The sequence below is a fragment of the Rissa tridactyla genome, chromosome Z, assembly GCF_028500815.1.
Source record: "Rissa tridactyla isolate bRisTri1 chromosome Z, bRisTri1.patW.cur.20221130, whole genome shotgun sequence".
In the NCBI taxonomy this organism is placed as follows: Eukaryota; Metazoa; Chordata; class Aves; order Charadriiformes; family Laridae; genus Rissa; species Rissa tridactyla.
The window spans coordinates 73,583,457-73,603,111 of record NC_071497.1 but is presented as its reverse complement, the minus strand read 5'-3'; the positions used below and the strand labels follow the sequence as shown (position 1 = coordinate 73,603,111).

General features: G+C 36.5%; 1 protein-coding gene across 1 annotated transcript in view; it reads left to right on the top strand.

Annotated features, from left to right (window-relative positions):
* Nucleotides 1-19,655, top strand: part of SLC1A3 (solute carrier family 1 member 3) — a 64,355-nt gene that overhangs the window by 19,411 nt on the left and 25,289 nt on the right. Inside the window, exon 3 of the mRNA XM_054185676.1 lies at nucleotides 126-263. Within this exon, the coding sequence (XP_054041651.1) occupies nucleotides 126-263 (138 nt within the window). The remainder of the gene's footprint in view (nucleotides 1-125; nucleotides 264-19,655) is intronic.

Here is a 19,655-nt window from a genome sequence, read left to right as displayed (position 1 = left end):
CCTGGGAATAACCAAAACAGCATGTTACAACCAAATACACCAAATAAGTGCTCTACAGATACTCGTGTTTGTATGTTACTACTACTTTAGAAGAGTAAGTCACGATATCCTTTCCCTCTTTTCAGGTGTAATCCTTGGATTTTCTCTCCGATCATATAAGATGAGCTACCGGGAAGTCAAGTACTTTTCATTTCCAGGAGAACTACTCATGAGAATGCTGCAAATGCTGGTCCTGCCGCTAATTGTATCCAGTTTAGTCACAGGTAAAAAAAAAAAAATCCAACAGTTTTTTTTGTTCTTTTAAATAATTTGATAAAGATGCACACACCAAATCTTAAGAAAATGAATGTTCCATGCCTTAGAAGTGTTAAAACCTGTAGCAAGAGATCCCTTTGCTATTGCTGTTTAAAAGACAAAGTAACAAAAGGTTTGAATTAATATACAAAGAAACTTATAGATGCTTCTCCCAATTCCAAGACAATCTCACTGTACAAGTTACTATGCGTAGCTACTATGAAGCTGATTCTGTACTCCACTTTCTTATCTTACTTTCTGAACAGATATTTCCTCCACAATATCCTATTGCTATCAAAGATAATGTATCTCAGAAAAATAGTTCGAAGACCCAAGAAAGTTTAAACTATTGATCGTGGGCAATAACACATACCTGTAAACTTTGTCTACCTCCTAATCTTTTAGCAACAGATTAGAAAAAATAGGTGATAGGTGGGATAGACTGGATACTTTGGAAGAAACTTCATTCCATCAGCTCTGGTTTCCTGTCTTCCGGTCAGCAACACTATTAAGCTTCAAGCCCTCTTTACTAAGTTGTTCCTTAAGATAGAGATATAACAATTAATTTGTTATGATGACATATGCTTTGTCATTCCACCTAAGTTTCATGAAAGAGCTCTCGGATTTTTTATGAATGTTCAGGATGTACCTGTGATATATTTACCTTAGTAATTATCTGAAGAAAAGAAAGTACGGACTAAGATCTGTCAGCAAATCGCTGGTACAGCTTGGAGAACTTAATCAAAACCAGCCACTGTGCAGTTCTAGGATCTAAATACCTCATATACTACCTTAACTGTTAGAGGATCCACAGAATATAAGCTGTTTTCTATTTAATTGATTTTAAAATATTTTAATATTAAGACCTCCTCTTACAAATGCAAATGAGCATAGACCCCCATCTTCACAGATACCAAATACAGTATATGCATGTCTATAAACTGTTAATACCACAGCAGAAAAATAGGGTATTCACAGTTACAAAATCATTTGCCTTCACATCTTTCAAGGAGAAAGTAATAGCTTGTTAATATACACACATATTATAGGGATTCTGAAAGCTTAATGCACACTGAAACTAGGGAGAAATTTATAAATCTTTTTTAGAAACAATGACAGGTTTTCTTCCCAACCAGTGTATAATTCTGTTACATGTCATGTCTCCTTGCTGTCTTCTTGTCCCTTTCACTGCAGAACTCCCCAGGTTGGCTGGACACTGATAGAAGAACCATTAAAAGTAGAAAAGGAGAAACATTTACCTTTCGTCAGTGTCAGCTGCGACTGGCACTGCTGCTTCATTTTGTAGGAAGAGTTATTGCAGGAGAAATTACCTGCTCGGTTCGTTGTAACTCTGCATCCATGTCGGTTCTCTGACAGAGCTCACAGTAAAACAGGAAATTAGGTAGACCATCCTACACAAGGATTTGAATCCACTTTCAAAATTCTAAGTAGAAACGCTTTGTTCGGGTAAAGATCAGCAAATCCACCTCAGAAAGTCGCAAGGAGCTGGCCTTGTGATAAAACAAGCTCATTTGCTGGATCACCAAGTCTCAGTAGAGATTTTGTGAAATACCAGAACAATGGGTTTCCAACCAATTCTATTCTTAAAAGAATCTTCCATCTCTGGATTCAAACAATACCCTTCTTTTTGGTAACCTTTTTTTTCCTTTTAAATTCTTTGCAGCCATTTTATACTTTTTTATGCCCTTTTTTTCATAACAATCATTTCCTTTATTATATAAAGGCTTTTGGCAAAGAGAAATCGTATGTATCTATAAGATTTGTTGTATTATCATACAAGTGCCTTGCAGTATTAAGTGGATTATTCTTAGAGTTAGCTTTGAAATAGTGACAGCAATTTTCAAGGTGAAATTTTAAACTTCTTTAGTCTGGCAGGGAACCATCAGAGAAAACTCTATGCCATTCACAAATGACAGATTTCATCTTTCCTGAAAACTGTTAAATGCAACAGGACTATGTCTTTTTCCATGGGATTAAAATACATTTTTCAGTTTATTGCTAAAAACTGTGGAAAAACTGTTTCCTATAGTGAACAACACCTCATTTAGTGTATAAATTCTTTTGTTTTAAAAAGATGCTCTTACATATTTGCTGCAGAACTCTCATACTCAAAGTATTATTGAATATCCAAATAATAATGAACTGTAACATTTACAGGTGTTCTACTATGCAATTTTACAGATGCTATTGGCTTCTTTTTTTTTACATGTTATAGGATAATTCATTGGATAAAACTCTTATGCTTCTCAAGCCAGTCTTAAGACCACTCTTGGCATCCATGAGCCAAATCTCTTATTTCCTGTATTTTGTTTGGTAAAGCAAATTGGATGCCTCTTAACTAACCTCAAAAAGATTCCTTTGGGGTCTTGCACACTGATAACATAATTGCTTCTTCCACTTGTAAATGATCTTGAATAAATATTTTTGCTGTTTGCAGGCATGACACTGTCTCCCAGATATGAAGTTCTGGGTTTCCATTTGTATTTATGTAAGTGTGTTCAATATAACTGGTTATGACAATATCAGAACATATGGTCTCTAGGTATTAGAAATAGGCTGGGGATGACTACATTCCTTTGCAAATTTTGTGAATGTCAAAGAAATTAGAACAATAAAAACAAAGTAATAATTATAGAAGCTATAAGCTGTTACGTAAGTGAAAGATAAGTTGAGAAATGAAAGACTTCTATGCAGGTAAACAGGTCTGATGGTTATTCACAGGCTCTTGGGAAAATAAACTGTAAAAGGTGAAGTCAACCCAGTCACATTTCTCTATAGCCTGTTTTGGCACTTTCATGAAAGAAACAATGCAGAATCACATTTAGAGGTTTTTACTCACATTTGCCTGATGACTTACCATTATTGCACACGGCTCAAGCAGGTATAAAGCTTTCTCCATGAGATTCTATCTTCTGATGTGTATGTTACCAGGCATGTACTAACAACTGCTTGGGAGAAAATAGAGGTTATTTGCATACCTTTTACCATCTTTTACTGTTTATAGGAAAATATGATTATATGAATATCTGTATTCTTCATCTTTTCTGGTTTAGACACAATTCCAATTCCAAGACCAATATGCTGGTCTTTATTCTCTACAGTCTTGCAAATGGGAGAACTCCTAAGTGAGCATTCCCAACCATTATCTCTTAGAAAGTCAAAGGCAAAATTAAAGCACAGTATATGGGTAGTAGCACAAATAACCAAACAAATAGATGAAATTCACATTTGGATTATTTTATGGCCAAGTCTGGCCTGAATTCTTACACAAACACAGGGCTGACAATTTTGCTCCATTTCTATTTTGAATTTGCTGCAATTACAGGAATTAAAAGTATTTTGAACCTTCTTATTTCATTATAACTTGAAGCATTTGACATAAACAAATTGCTTGACAAAATTATTCTAAAATATGTATTGGCTCTAAAAGGTATATAAAATAAATGTATACACATATGATAACAATTCAACTCATCATGAAATAGGCAAAGACTGCAAGATTTGCACCAGCATTAAGAGCACTATGCATTAACATTTTGTGAGTTGTTACAGCAAGATCATAATGAAGTTGAAATGCCAGCCCTTAAAACTGGCACACAAATTTTATCTGTGTATTTCAGTTATTCACTGAATATAAGGGCATCAAAATGAGTTATCTTTTCTTAATGAAACTACATATTTCCTGAAATCACAGTCACAAAAATGATTCATGAACAGTCTTTACAAAAAGTGTAGTTGGAGCATAGCGTTTGTGACAAATATTAAAGCTAGAGAAATTTTATAATGGGTATTCGCAAATATTTTGCACAGTTATGGTCATAGCTCAGTTTAATATAGAGGCTGTTTCTCTTTCCCCAAAATTTTGGATGCTTGGAATTTAGTTGTACAGAGACCCCTGCTTTCAATTGCAAGTAAACTAGAATTAAATTCTGCGCATTTCTTTCAAATATGTTTGTATGCTAAAGTATAGCAAAGCACAAAAAGCCCAGTCAAGATCTGACACTAATATTTGATGCACGTTACATGAACAGTAAGACAATAGTTTATTTGCTAACATAAATTAAGCTGGGGAAAGAGAAAAGGAATGTAGAGGCAGTGAAAGAGCGAAGTCCACTGGCTTGCCACAGATGATACAGCAGGTCAGCAATGGTACAATCAAGCAAATATCCCGATCATGAACACCAGTACAACACACTGTTCATTAGATGCTAATGCTTGCACTGTTCATTGGATAAGTTAATGCTTATCCAAACTGTTAATGGGAGCAGCAGTAATATGGTATAAATTAATCTTAATCACAGACCAGGATTCTGTGTGCAAGATTTTGTACAAACAGAAAGAAAAAGACTGTGAATCCTCCTACACAAAAGAAGGCTGTATCATAAAACAGTTTAGAAGACTGACTACGGAAGGTTTACCTTAAAGAAGAAAAACATCTAGTATGTAGTTTGTAGTATATTTTTGTTTATATTCTGTCCCCTTTCTAATTTCAAATAATGTCATGACTGTCTTTCCTGGAATCTGGAAGATCAGAAACTTTCGGCCTCTGATGCAGCCTTTCAATAACCGACTACCACTGACAACTGCAGGAGACACAAGTCACTCTCCTTTGAGCAGACTCAGAGACACAAGGTTTTGTGCCCAGACTTTTTCAACATGTTCGTAGTATTTATCACTAGAAAAACTATAGAAAGTGTTGACAATGTGCAGAAATGTGGAATTTCCATGTATGGATGCTTCTTAACTAACCTCAGATGTACATATGAAGCTTTTGATTTCAGCTATCGAAGGAGTCCAATGAATGGTGACAACGTTAAAAACAAGTAGTAAGGAACATGGTCTGTCTCCTCACTGACATACAAAGGCACATAAAATGACTCAAGTAATAAACCAAAACACAAGTAGAGATCACAATTAACAGCCAACTTGCAGATGCGGTTGCTTGAAATTACCTATAATGAAATTAGGATAATATTCAAAGAAACAACTGAACTTGAAGTAGTCTCCAAGCCGCTCCCTTCTGTAAGTCAGGAAAAATGCAGCATCTGGATATGAACAGATTCAACTGCTGAAAAGCCACATTTTGCCTAAAGCAATTTATGGATGTAAAATGTGGAAAATTAATGCTGTGACATGTTGTATAAGCTTAGGCAAATCATGTTTCCCTTTTATATCTCTGCTTTCTTGCTCCTTTCAGGTGTAGTGCTGGTGAAGTTTTTTTTTGTAGCTACCAGGCAGAAAAGCAGATGACTATATATGATGGAAATTTTAATGGAGACACGTAGATTAAGTTGTCACAGCTCAGCAGACACAGAGTATATAGCTATTTTAGTTACATCGCTCTAGAGATGGAAATAAACTTAAGCAAATAATTACAGCAAGAATGGTATATGGGGCCATAACTGAGATAGTTGCTGTAGAAAAACTACACCCAAAGTTACCTAGTGACCGCTTGCAACTAGCTATGATGATATCACCAATAATCAGATAGACATAAATGGACCATATTTTTTTTACTAGATACAACTGTTTAACAGGAATGTGTTATCCATGAAGTAAAAAAAAAAAAGTATCGTGAAGTTAGCATAAGGTGTGATGGACCTAAATTAGGTTTTATGACAGGGAACTGTGATACGATGGCACAGCCCCCACATCCAGATAGCGGCTGTATGCATTCTTCAGGAAAGATATCATTCTAGAAAATAATACAATTTCATGTTACTAAATGTAAGAAATTAAGTTTCATATTTGCAAACGAGGCAGTAAATGACCCATCAAGTGTAACCGGATGCAAATGCTATTAAATCTTATCAAAGCACCCATCCACTAGTAAATTACTAGCATTTTTCATTTTGACAATTGTAATGTTCTTTACTAAGGTATTAGTAGCAGTAAACATAGAGGACCAGAATTTTGACTTTACTCATCCTAACCCTTCACATCAGAGCGCACAACAGGAAGGTCTCATAAAGAGACCTGCACATCACCTCCTCAAAAAAGAGGCTGGGAATCCATCCTGTGTCTAGGTTTGTGGAAGCAGGAGCCATACTGCATGAAGTCTGTGTAGTTCCAGTGCTCTCCTGCCTACTCACTGACAAGTCTTTTGTGGAAAAAAGGCTATCGCTTACTACAAGGTCCCAGGTGCTGTCTCATATCAGCCACAGATGTTTATGGTAATTTCAACAGATGGAAGGTCTCCCATTCATCAGGATTCCAGAGAGGGGAACAAATGCCGTGGAGCCAGCGTTATCCTTCTCCCAGGAAGAAAAAGGAGAGATCTAGCAGTAATTCCCTTTAATTCATTCTGTCAGAACAGACCTATAGCTAGTGGCTGTGCAACATCGTGCGTACTCACAGTAAAGATGGAAGCCAAAAATATTAACAAAAGTCAGTCTTACTCTTCTGTCTTTCAGTTTAAGAAATATAGCATTCCTGATACAGCTCATACATGAAAAATGAGAAATAATTAGGCAATGTTTGCTCAATTTAGCTGGTCACCAGAGCAATGAACGTATTTTCCAAATTCTAACAATCAGAAATTTTCTGATTTTCTCAAATTCTCTGGTTTTTGCATGCCATAAAGAAATTATTTTAGAAGTCAAAGTAATCAAACCCCATCAAATCAATGAAAAGTTTCATACTCATCTACATTGACTCTAGTTATAGGTAAAAGAAGAAAACTGACAGATTCTCTATGACTGAAGGACCTTTTGTATTACCAGTGTATTTGAACTGCCTGCATATCTGTATTGGAAGCTTTCTACAGAGGAACTCTGTAGTTATTTCCTACAGTAGTAAGCCTGCTATGAGTAAGGTCCATGAAGATCCTAGGAATGTGTTATTTTTTACTCAAGCCTTTCTTTAAATATATAAAACGTTATTAAAAATGTAATTTACCCTCTTTTTCAGGCAGCTCTGCCCACTTTCTCCCCGACCCAATACTACATATGCATGTCAACATTGTAAAAGCTGGCAGCTTTAATTTTATGCACTTGTACATTTCACGCCCGCATCAGTTTATGCATTCATATAGGTGTCTGCATATGCAATTTGCATAACTGGACGACAGTGCTATTTAATTTGAACATCCAAATACCTTTTTCCACAAATAAAGGAAAACTCATGCTGTGACCTGTGTGTCTCCAAAACAAAGACCAGCTAAAAGTGTGGGCATGCAAGTTACCAAGTTTGTAAAGATCCAGTGATCTTGGAAATGGATTTCCTGTACTGATAAACTACTGAAGAAATATTACTAGTGTTGACCCGTGTCCTATAACAATTTCATCTCAAGCTAATATCTGTATGGTAGATTTGGGCCAACAGCAGCAAAAAATATACAAACACAAAACTTTAAACACATAATTGCTTTAAACACCTCTTCGGTGCCTGTATTACTGTATAAAACAAATGTCTATCAACTCTGGCCTACAACCCCTAATAATCATTATTCAGGCAGGCACTCAGAGATGAAAAAATTGGAACCTTCTTATACTGTTCCCCTCCACAGTCTTTAAGGGAATGTGGGCAGATAAGTTTAATAATTATGTCATGTAATTCTGAAGTATTTTGGACAAAAGAAGTTTTTAAAAGTTTAAAAAAAAAAAAGAGTTTAAGTAGCACACAGCTACATTTTGGAAAATCAACAAGAAAAAAAGATAGGTTGGAAATTATTCAGCACCTAGAAACATCAATTTTCAAGTCAAAACACAAAAAGAACTACGTGCAGATTCAGTGCATGTTGGCAATAAATTTGACTATGATTTCCTCAATATGTTTCCTGAACAGAAAGTGCTCCAGAAGGAAACAAACTATACCCAGTTGGAAGTCAGAAAGCATTGTGCAAGGATGGATGTTAGAAAATCATAATGAAATGTCATACATATTTGTACAATAAATACAGCTTTGTGTGGAACTTCTTACTCAGAAAGTGCCATATGTCTTCATCTATGCAAATACTAAAAGTAAGGAGCTACAGAAAGGATCATAAAATGAAAATATACTTCTGAAACAATTTCGCAATAGGAAATACATAGCAATCTATCTTCACAAGAGCCTGAGAGAACAATTCTAAGTGAGCAGAGATCCCACTAAAAATTAAAATGCAGTAAGAGCAGAGATTAGATTCCTGCATATAATGGCACTCTGTATAAGATAAAATTTGATTAAATCTTAAAAGAGAAAACCTAAGCATAATATGCAACATCCAAAAGCAGAAACTATGCATCAGTGTAGTTTTTGAAGTCTTAGTCTCTGCAAGCAATAATGCAAGGGTGTTGAAGAACAAATTCTGCAATCATTAAAGGCAGCAAAACTAAAGAATACCTCTAAAATCACTCAAGTTTGCTAGAAGCAATTAAAGGTTGATTTAAATTTCATTGGAAAATATAGCTTTTCTTAGTGGACGACTACTTTTAGTTGTTTCACAAAGCATCGAATAACAGGTTGTTACACACTTCCATTCAGTTTGCATTCTCCACGGGATTCCAACGGAATTCATAACAGGTAACAACCTCCCATCCTCAAAGACTTAGTTTTGATTTTTCACCTTAGTTCAAATGCATAACATCAAGACTTTGCTTGCTGACAGGAAAGTCACTGGCAAAATAAAAAGCAAAAACTATTTGTAAGAACATGCAAGAGTTAAAGCATCTTGCTGAGCACTTATGGACCATTGTAAATCTACACTGTCTCTTTATTAACATTTCTATGTCAATCAACGGCAGAAGGATTTAAAATATCTTAGGGACAGTTCAAAACAATTTTTTGAGTTTAATAGAAGCAAATATGAATTAGTTACAGAAAAAGAGCACACCTGAAAATTTAAAAAAAAAAATAAAATAAAAAATATTACAAAATATAAAATTAGCTACGTTAGATTGTAAATGGCAAAGACTTGGGTTTGTATTTTGTACAGCAAAATGTCCAAAACGCAAAATCAAGTCTCCTCAGTGTTTTGGGAATTAGGACACTGAGAGAAAGCATTTTATTCAGGATATTGAAGATTGAAACTGTAAAGAACAATGTTTTCAATATTGAACGACTCTGTGAGAATGTGACAGATGAGCTAGGATGTTGCCAAGTGCAAAGTAATACACCTGGGAAAGGGGAACGTACTACACCTATACTACACCTAATCACAAGCTCTCCGCTGGCCGTTAGTACACAGGCAAGAGCTCTCAGACTCACTGTGAACAATCCAGGGATGGTGACAGGGCTTATTAGTGGAACGGAGTTCCAGTGAAATGCAGGGATTCAACAGACTACAACTCTTTGGCTTGAAAAAAATACAACTGTGGAAGATCACCATAAAAGCCCAAAGAAATCATGAATAATTTGTAGAGCCTTAGATGGAGTAATGATTAATTATTATGTCTCATAATTATTTTTCATAATAAAAGAAATATGGGGTGTCCAATTAAATAACTAATAAAGAAAAGGAAGTGCTTTTTCACACAGCACACAATTAAATTGTGTTGTACAGTGCCACAAGCCAGAAGTTAATAGTTTCAAAATGAAAATAGAGAGTTCGCAGATGCAGCCATCATTGACTATTAAATTTGGGGAACTAGGAATTTAGGAATCCTCACTGGTGGCTAGATGCAGGGAGGGCAAGAAAGGGCAGTGAATACTATCTTTTTTTGGTTTCTCATAGTCTTTCAGTATGAATCTGTTGTCAGGTAGAGCTGAAGACAAAGAAATGGGTTGGCTGACCATCGGACTAACTAATTTTTCATAGGCTTATGTTATTCTTGCATTCCATAGAATTTCATATCAGACTGAAGGGGTGTCTCTGTCTTCACTTGTTAAGATTTCAGCTACCAGTTTCTCTAGGGCAATGACTGCTGTCAAGAGTTTCAACTTTCTGACACACGTAGCTCTTTTGAGAGCTGGTTCAAGACCAAGGAAAAACTCTTCCAGGATCTGAGAATCGTCTCACCTTCAACAGATGTAAATTCACTCAATTGAAAGGAAAATAGACTTAAAAATAAAAAAGATAAGACAAACCATATGTCAAGAAACAAGGAAAGAACTATGCACAACGATATCAGCAGCTCTTAATTATGCCACTCTTGGGAAGCTGACAAACAACAACAGTGTAAGAGCTATATAAAAGTATGACAAAAAGCAGTCTGAAAACTTGTGAAGAGAGAGTTTATGCCCAGAGACAGTTAGGTTCACAGAGGCTTCATTCAGGCTTTAACAGCTTTCACTTTCCTACTTCTTTCACCTCATTACCTCTAGCCTGAACGCCATGATCTGCATCCCCATTTCCTACATGTGAATGTAGCACAATTCCATCATATTTGCTTCCTTGTCAGTTTGTCTCTGGTATAACTGCTCATGAAGACCAGAAGAATCTAATCAAGAATGCTCCTGAGGCTGCATTTTGGGAACACCAGGAACACTACTGGGAGTACTTGCACACCAGCAGAAGTAACATGGCTCATCCTTTCATCAATGCTGCAAAACCTGACAGACACAAAGTACTTCAGAATCATTTCAGCAGCTACACAGATCATTGCAGAAGGACCAACTGCAGACCAAACCACATGCAGAAGGTTGTCATGCTTCAGAAACAGGAGACTAATGCTATCATTAGGTCCTCTACCCTTGTTTTCACCCCTGACTTTTGTCCCATGTTTTGATAATGGGCGATTGTTGGTCTATAATATATTATTTCCATTTAATTCTCAAAATTAATTGCTAGGTCGGCTATATGCTGTCCTTCAGCTATATATTTGGATTATAAATTTCTATAAGATATATTCATCATTATCATCGTTACTGGAGGCAGAGATACTGAATACTTGTCTCTTGATAGCACTGCTGGATGCCCCACCTGTGTTCTGAGCAGTGGAGAACAAGGAAAGCCACTGTGTATCACAAGAGCTAGAGGACTCAGGTCTTGGGTCTGGATTCCTGTAAGATACTGGATTGTCTGGAAGAGGAGGAAGGCTGCCCAGCTAATCGTTCATCCTGGTATCCAGCTGCAATGACACAGCTCTTGCTGGTGATGGAGGACAAGAAGGAGAAAACAGAGACATTCAGCATAGAAATCTCTAATGATTTGTTGAGATTACAGATCTGATCTGCAATATCAGCAGATTTCAACTGCATGTTAGAGTCATAAAGCAGATCCTGCATCAGCTATAATTCCTTTCACCCGGACATTCCTTTTAGTGCATATTTTTTCTTTTCTCTTCCAGTCTGTTTCTAAATACATTCTATATCCGCCAGTTCAGACCTTGAGAAATGAATGCAACAAAATATAAACAATGCTGTTGTATATGGCATGAAGAGTCACTCCAAAGATATCACTGCAAATATTTAAGAGCTTGCCTGGTTGCTAGGAATTGCTTTCCAGTTGTGTCATAGCTCCTTTTCATAGTTGATAACTTTTTGCAGAGATGTGACTGTCACAGGGTAAAATACATTTTCCTTATTTCTGTGTTGCAATTTTGTCTCCAGCTGAGTGCCCAAGGCAGCCATGAACACAGCAAAAAGTTTGCTGAAACCTAGAATCTCCTTACAGAATTGCCAGCCTATTTTAACTGGGTGGAAAGTCTCTTGATGTGAACTTTTCCAGGCCCCAGTCTGATCTGGTTTTCTTTATGCAAGTGAGTCCAGAGTGCTGTTATACTGCTGAAGTTTGGTGCAAAACTCTTGTAACATACCACCAGCCACAGAAATGACTGGGTTTTGTGGTGATGGCTTATTTCAGAAAGCATCCTTTTTGGCTAGATCTGGGCATACTCTGCCACTTCTATGCACTGCCTCAGGTGTTTTACTTGGGCCACCCTGGTGACATTTTTCCCCGTTTACACAAGGCCCTTTTCCTTAGATTCTCTCTAGGACTTGATCTTCTCAGGTTTGACTGAATGGTGCCACTGATACATACCACAATAAAGTTAATTCAGTTTACCGAAAAACCTATGTGTCTCTGGAAGGTAGCAAGTGCCATCTGCATTCCAGAAATGGGGAAAAAGGAATTTCTACAGGCTCCCACTTGTTCTCAAGGTTGGCCTTTCTTGAATTGCCTGTCTCAGTGTTTCTCAGCTCAACAAAGCTGTATATTTAGAAATTCTTATCTTGGCCAAGAATTCATCATTGTAAAGCACGGCATTTCCATCTGAAAGAGTGACATGTGCAATCAGTACAAACACAGATTCCTCAGAGGTTTGTACACTTAGAAAACGGGACAGTTTAGTACACCATAAACTTTCGGTTCTTGCTACTGTGAAGAAAGGTATATCTAGCAAAACGGCAAGAAAAGTACCTGGGATGGCAAGCTCTTCCATTTTGTTTCCTCAGCGGACCAGATACAAAAGTTCCCTGTATTCCTTCTATTGACAGTGCATTGAAAGGACCTTTTTCTCTGCAGGAGTCTAACAAAACCAAAAATACCACTGTCGATCTACAAAGAGAAGTATAAGCCACTAGGATACAGAAAGACTTGTGCAAAAAATATTCTCATTATTTATGGGGCATTATCATATGGGAATTGAAAAGATAAAATTCTTTACAGTGCCACACAATTATATAGCAATCAGTTCTAACACTGAGTAAGAAACATGCAAATAAAGAAAACAGTCAAGTGCTCAACTGTCATTACAACAGAAGCTTTCAGATCTTAGTGTTATTCTTAAAGACCCGTTATCTCTGGAAGTCAAGTATCAAAGCAAATTGAATTCCTGGCCCCCTGGTTGTGAAGAAAAGCTCAAAAATAGATCCTGACTATATCGTGAAACTCAAGAGTCACACAACAAAGAGCATTTATTCAAAAAAATGTTGGGTTTTAGGATATTCCAGTATTTGGAGAGCATGACTTCTGGAGTAGCTAGAGTTATCAGATCTGGTATTAATCTTTAAGCAATATTCATCTTTTCTACTTGCCTGAAGAGTTTGAAAGGCTTCAAGCATATCGCAAGTTGTGAAGAGTTTTTTGGACTAAGTACATTAACAGAAACAGTTATTTAGATGCCTCAGTATGTTTTCAGGATCAGGCTTTGGTTTGTAGTAATTATGTACTTACTTAAACAGAATTAATGTTTTTTCAGATAATTATACCATTTCATCCTCAGGCAACTATACCTCTAACTCCTTACAGGTGGTAGATAAGAAAAAGAAAAGTACAGCATAGTACTAGGAGTACACTATTTGCACTAAAAATTAACATACCGATGCTGATTCTTTCCTCCATAAACAGCTCTCTTTTTTTCTCTCTACTCACATGCAAAGCTAAATACTTACTTTATTCTGACATTTCACCACCCACTAACTTAGATCTGAATACTTAGATAATATCAGAGATTCTCCAGTGAATATAGTTTCTTTTCAGAGCTAGAGAAAAAATACGTTGTTGTCAAGAGTTCACCTAATGAATGGCTATTTCATTAATGAATACATTCTTGCACTGAAAATCAGCTTTGTCCAGTATTTTCAAATGCAGTATGTCTTAACTCCCCGAACTCTGAAAAGAAAGTTAGACAAGATTAGTTTACTAACCCTGGCTAATATCTGTCTGTGTAAAGGGCCCACTTCCCTAGAGAAAATAAAGCTTACAAATTCAAGATAGGATTTTTAATAGTTCATTAAAAAGTAAATAAGTTTCTTTTCTGTTCTGCAGAACATCAGAGTGATCTAAAAAAACCCTCTTCTCTTTCATCTGTTAGTTTAAAATCAGCTGATATTTTCTTTGGTACCTCAGACCTCTCATAGAAATTCATATCCTCAGTCCTGCGTGAAAGCAGATGATGCCCAGATGGCAACTGTATAACGCTTGAATAGTGGAAGCCAAAATCTATCTTTCAGCCATACTTAGCACTGTAACATCTTGGAAAAGAGCTGAATAGTATTAATAAAAAGCACTGATTGCTACTATCAGACATTTCAGAGGAAGACTTATCTTCTTTCCATTGCCTCCTAGAAGTCTGTAAGGTGGACAAAGACAAAGCAAAACATGTACAGCTTTGATGTTGCAAGGCTGTAACTGAATCAGTGACCCAAAGTTCAAGAGGTCATTGAAACAAAGGAGAGAAAAGAAGGAAAACAAAAGCCTGTTCACATGAAACTCCAATTCCACACTTTCATAATGAGTTCTCAGAACAGCCTTAACATAATTACTGGATTGTGAAAAAAAAACCCCAACAAAATTATAATGACAATTTAAAATGTAATAGACTAATTGCAGCTAAAGTAATGACTCCTTAGTGTTCATACAGCATATGAGTAGAGGACCTTAAATTCACAAATAGGAAGTATTTTTTCCTAAGGTTGATTTGATTCTTACCCATTAAATTCTGGGGGTGTATTTAGGGTTTAATTAAATAACGATTTACTCCTATGGTCCATGAAGAAAAAAGGAAAAATGCTTAAGATGTTATGCATTAGGATGTTCTTATTTATTATTAATATATTAATTTATGGATTTTAAGTGTTTTAAAACGCTGCTAGTTCAAAAAACGTCTATACAATTTTTTTCAAATTATGTCTGCATCAGATCCCATACTCTTTAAATAGACTCTGCTATACTGGATAAATGAAGTCTCAGATTGTTTCTAGATTCTTTATTAATACAAGATTCATTTTTTGATGCCATATAAAAATGTATAAATTATATAAATTTATAAATTTATTTAAAAATTTTTTTTAGCAAATACAAGTTAATGCGATTCTTTGAAAAATAAGAATCTAGAAGTACTCTGTACTGTCAAATTAATTACTGTTCTGCAATTTTTAGTGCAAATAATGACTTAGAGACATGAAGGAGTTCCATGCATTTCCTTTAGACACAAATAGATATTACTATGTAGTGGTGCATCTTATGTGTACCTGAACTACCAGAGGGACCGAGGCCCCACTATACTAGGTCCTGCACCAAAGCCAATACAGTATTGGGGGTAATGTCTTCCAGGACAAACTTCCGCAGATTGAGAAGATATTATATCAACATTGATGACTTCACTGTCGTAGATAGATAACTGGGTTAATTTTATATCAATATGAGGAGCAGGATAGCAACAGCAGCGTGGAGACCCATTTGAAGTGATTTATGGTGCTTCAGGTGAATGCAGACAGCACTAGAACTTGGTGGAAATTAAAATCATACTGGAAGTGTGAGAGGAGAAAAGTCAGCAAACAAAGTGTGAATACATGAAGAACAGCCCATGGAAGTATACACACTGTTGCAAAACAGTACAAACTGAAAAAACGCCTGGCACATAGGAAGGAATGTAATAAACTAAAGGATTACAAGAACATGTAAACACCAGAGGGTGTGTGTAACATAGACAAAAAGGAAAGCGACAGCTCCACGAGCAGCTCAGATAGATTCTCCAGAAGATCAAGGGATAAAACATCAGTAGATCAATGAACTGCTAGCTTGAAAGCAAAATGAAAATTTATCACTTTTAAGTTGGACACAGATGCACCAATCAGTGTTGTGTCACTGAGAAGATTTCTAAAAAAAAAAAAAAATTTCAAAAATTCGGCAATTTTGGTTACTGGTAAACCTGGTACAAGGATAAATAGTTGTTACTGGCACAACAAAAAATAGGCAGGATTCTTTAGTGAGTGGGCCATTACTGAAGTAACCAGAGTACTCAAAAAAATCAAGTCTTATTGAACGTCTCTAAAGGCAATGCCACAATGTTCTTTTCCAAATTACCTTAATATTGCTGAATTAGCAAAGAAAGATGATCTCAGGGGTTTAAAATTTGTGCTAAAATTAAAATTCCAAGCAGAAATCCAAAGAGCAGGTTTTTACCAGGTGCATTAGTAACACGCTAACATTATCAAATCAAAATTATCAGATCTTAGTTGAGTCACATCCAACTGGGCAAGACTTCCTTCCTGCTGCTGCATGAAGTCTATGAAACTAACTGATGTCAGACCCTAGTGGACAATGATCCAAATAGAAGACACTATCACTGCAATAGTTGCTATTATTGAAAGTTTTAGTGAAGATGCCAAGAACTGTTTGGCCAACAATACTGGATCACATTTTGAGTGAAAAGGTGATGCCTCCAGCATAGAGTTGTGACAAGTTACAGATCAATACAATCCCATACCCCAAATCCCGTATCATTTTGCAAACAGATAGGGATATGTCTCTATCTTTTTTTAGACAGGCAACCTTAATTTTCCATTCTTCACATCTTGCACTTCTCTGACTAGAATTACGTTCACTTCATTTTTCTAGCAATTCAACAGAAGTGTCTCTTCAGACATCTGTTACGTTTTGAAGGTGTAAAAGCACATACATTTTTAAATGAGACTGCATTAACGCCAGTTATGCCTTACAGTCCTTTTAATGCAGTCCCTTTACAGATATCTCGAATCTCACATCTGTATTCTCAAGTATGTCATATTGTTTTTTTTCAGTAGCAGCTAAAGTAAGAGTTTACAGCTTCATCACAGGGTATACAGCCAGTCAGATAACAGAAGCACTGTACATTTCTGGAATGTTGTTTAATAAGTGCTGCACACACAAAAACATGTCTTCAAAGGGCTCCAGGCACAGTCTGCCAAAACTCAGACCAGCGTTTTAGCAGATTAAAAGCTTCCACATGTATTTTAAGGAATTATGGATTTTTATGGAGCAGTAAGTAATGTGCTTAACACCATCCAGAAGGCAAAGGTATCTTTATCAGTGGTATCTGGCCAGGATGTGGTGTGTTTCATGTTTAAAGTAGATATTTTTGGCAATATGTTCAGAATAAGTGAAAATTAATGTTTTAATCCTTGGGGAATAGATGCTTCGGTAGCAGTCTTACAACTACAAGCATACTTATTTCAGTCTTGTAACAACATGTCTTGTAGGATTCAAACTAACTTAATGTGCTTTGGCTTATCAGCTACTACAATGAGCTTTTCTCCTAATTAAACTGAAATAATTTACCATGTTATGTTATGCTTTTTCTTAAGCAAATATATTCATTTTTTCAATCCTGAAACAGAAAATAAGCAGCTTTATGGCCAAGGGAAGAATCCCATTTCCAGGGAAGCTTAATCCAAATGTCTGGACATAAAAGGATGCCTTTTTAGAATTGCACTGTGCAGGTAGCAGCAGTGTTTTATTACCAAAAAAATTGTGAGCTGCTATTTTCTGTGTTCCTGGGTCTCCAATTCTTGGCTTGAAGACAGTCAGCCCTTTGTACTCTGTTATTACAATGAGGTAACCAAAGAAAGAGAGTCTTGGTTTGAGACTGTCAGCTGTTACTAATCACTGCTCCATGGCTTGCTGTGAATCCCTGCTTGCCTCTCCCTCCTGCTCTGCTTAGCACACATAAAGAAGATAAATTACTCCCTAGTTTCCCTTCAAAAAGCATATTGTTTGGCACATTCCAATACTGTGAGCAAAAGATGGAATAATGCGAAGAGTTAAATGGGTATCTAAACAGCCCCACAGCAGGGTCCTTCTCAGGCAGATGTGAGTTTTAGGAAATGTACTTTCCTACTAGTTCTCCAAATGTATTCTGTTACCTTGCAAACCCAAAAAATAAATCAATTATATTTTTCAGAAAGTAGAGCATATTCCTGCAAGAGGTTTCCTGTAGTAACACAAACATCACTGACACTCAATACATGAAGCATCTAAGTGTACCACATTTACATATTTCACTTTACTGCAAGGTGTAATACTTTGGTGTCTATAAATTATTTAGCAACAAGCAGCACAGTCTGGGGAGGTTTACGGAATTCTTCCCTGCCCTCACTGGCTGACACTGTCCTGATACAGAGAAGAATTTTAAAGGGAAAAAAATCAAGTTATTTGTGCTTGGAAACAAGAAAAGTAAAGAGGTGAGCAAGGCTGTGGATACCCTACCATGAAAATAGTTAGGCTAAAAATAACAACTGATTTGAACCTCAAGCTCAACAAATTTCTTACCAAGACTGTATAATATCTTTGCCTGCTGTATCAGAATGCTATACTTGATGGCCCAGGAAATACTTTCCAGCATAGATTACTGTCATATTTTTTTGTAAAATCACAACTAATCCCAATGCGCTGAAATGAAGCAGAGTTTCATAAAGTGAAGTTATTCCACTGAAAGAGCAGTATCAGTGATTAATAGTAACAAAATGGTCTTTTGTTATTCACGGTTAACTGAAAGGTAAAAATCACTGTAAAGCCACTAGAGATTATTTGGGCCTCTACCATTTACACCAGCCAGTGATGTTCTGAAATTACCTTACTATGGTTTCACAAACATTTTCCTTCTAATGACTAAACTGTGGCTAGAAGAGTGTGTGTTTGCTACCAACAGGATGAAGGATCAAAAACCATGGTCAATTACAAAGTATATTCCCTTAACAAGGGTTAGAAAGGGATGGAGGAAATATGCTTTAAGCTAGTACACGTTACACCTACTTGCTAGCATATTTTTATACTGTTTCCATCAAGAAATATGGGACTAAAGAAAGAGTGAAACGTTCAGTTTGCATCACTTTTGCATGTGCAAAAGCTTTCAGAATCTCTGAGAGGTATCCAGCATCCACATTCAGGTATGTTGCAAAACAAGCGCTCTATGAATAACAGAAATAAGTGTATATGGCAGGGTTAGGTTAGCATCCTCTAGAGAAGGTCTCTTTTCATTATATACAACCTTTCTTCTCACTGTAGTAATGGAGAATCCCCAAAGAAAGGTACGTCGCTTTATTTAAGTTCTTATGTGGGCTCTTCCACGTGTTGTTAAGTCCCGCCTTTCTGTTAAAGGCTGGGATTTCTCTGATTCACTCATGCTGTGAGCTTTTTTCTTACACGTAACAGGAAAATGTGTGTATCTTTATAAAAGTGTATTTTTGTGCGATCTTTTTTGAACGCAGTGCTGGTTTGAGTAGCTGTGGAGCTCTCCTGAGCCCAGGTGCTCTTTCACACACCCTTGTTCTCTCCTTGTCATCAAATGGCGGATGGTGTTTGCTCAGATACCTGCTGAGAACAGAGACAGCTTAAAGATAAGCAGGTGGAAGTAAGGAATGCTTAACTTGCTTTAGCAGTGCTGCAGCCAAAGGGCAAAGGATGCAGTTTAACTGTACAGATAACTTGAAGTAATGGCAAACTGCTGCCAAAATGCTATTCTTCTGCTCACAGAAATGGTCTCCTTTTTCCCTTGTATAAGTTCTGGTGTTCACATTACATGAGTCTGAGATAATTCAAAATGACAAACTGGCAAAAAACCTGACCCTACAAAACCCAAAGTTAATAGTTACCTGATGGCAAGGGATGGGGCAGGATTACAAAGCTGCAGGGCAGGTGTAGTCCTTTAGGAGCCGTTGAATTGGCTCACTGAGCTGTATTTCTATATCCCAGCCATGGGTTTCATTAGTCAGTTTGGCTT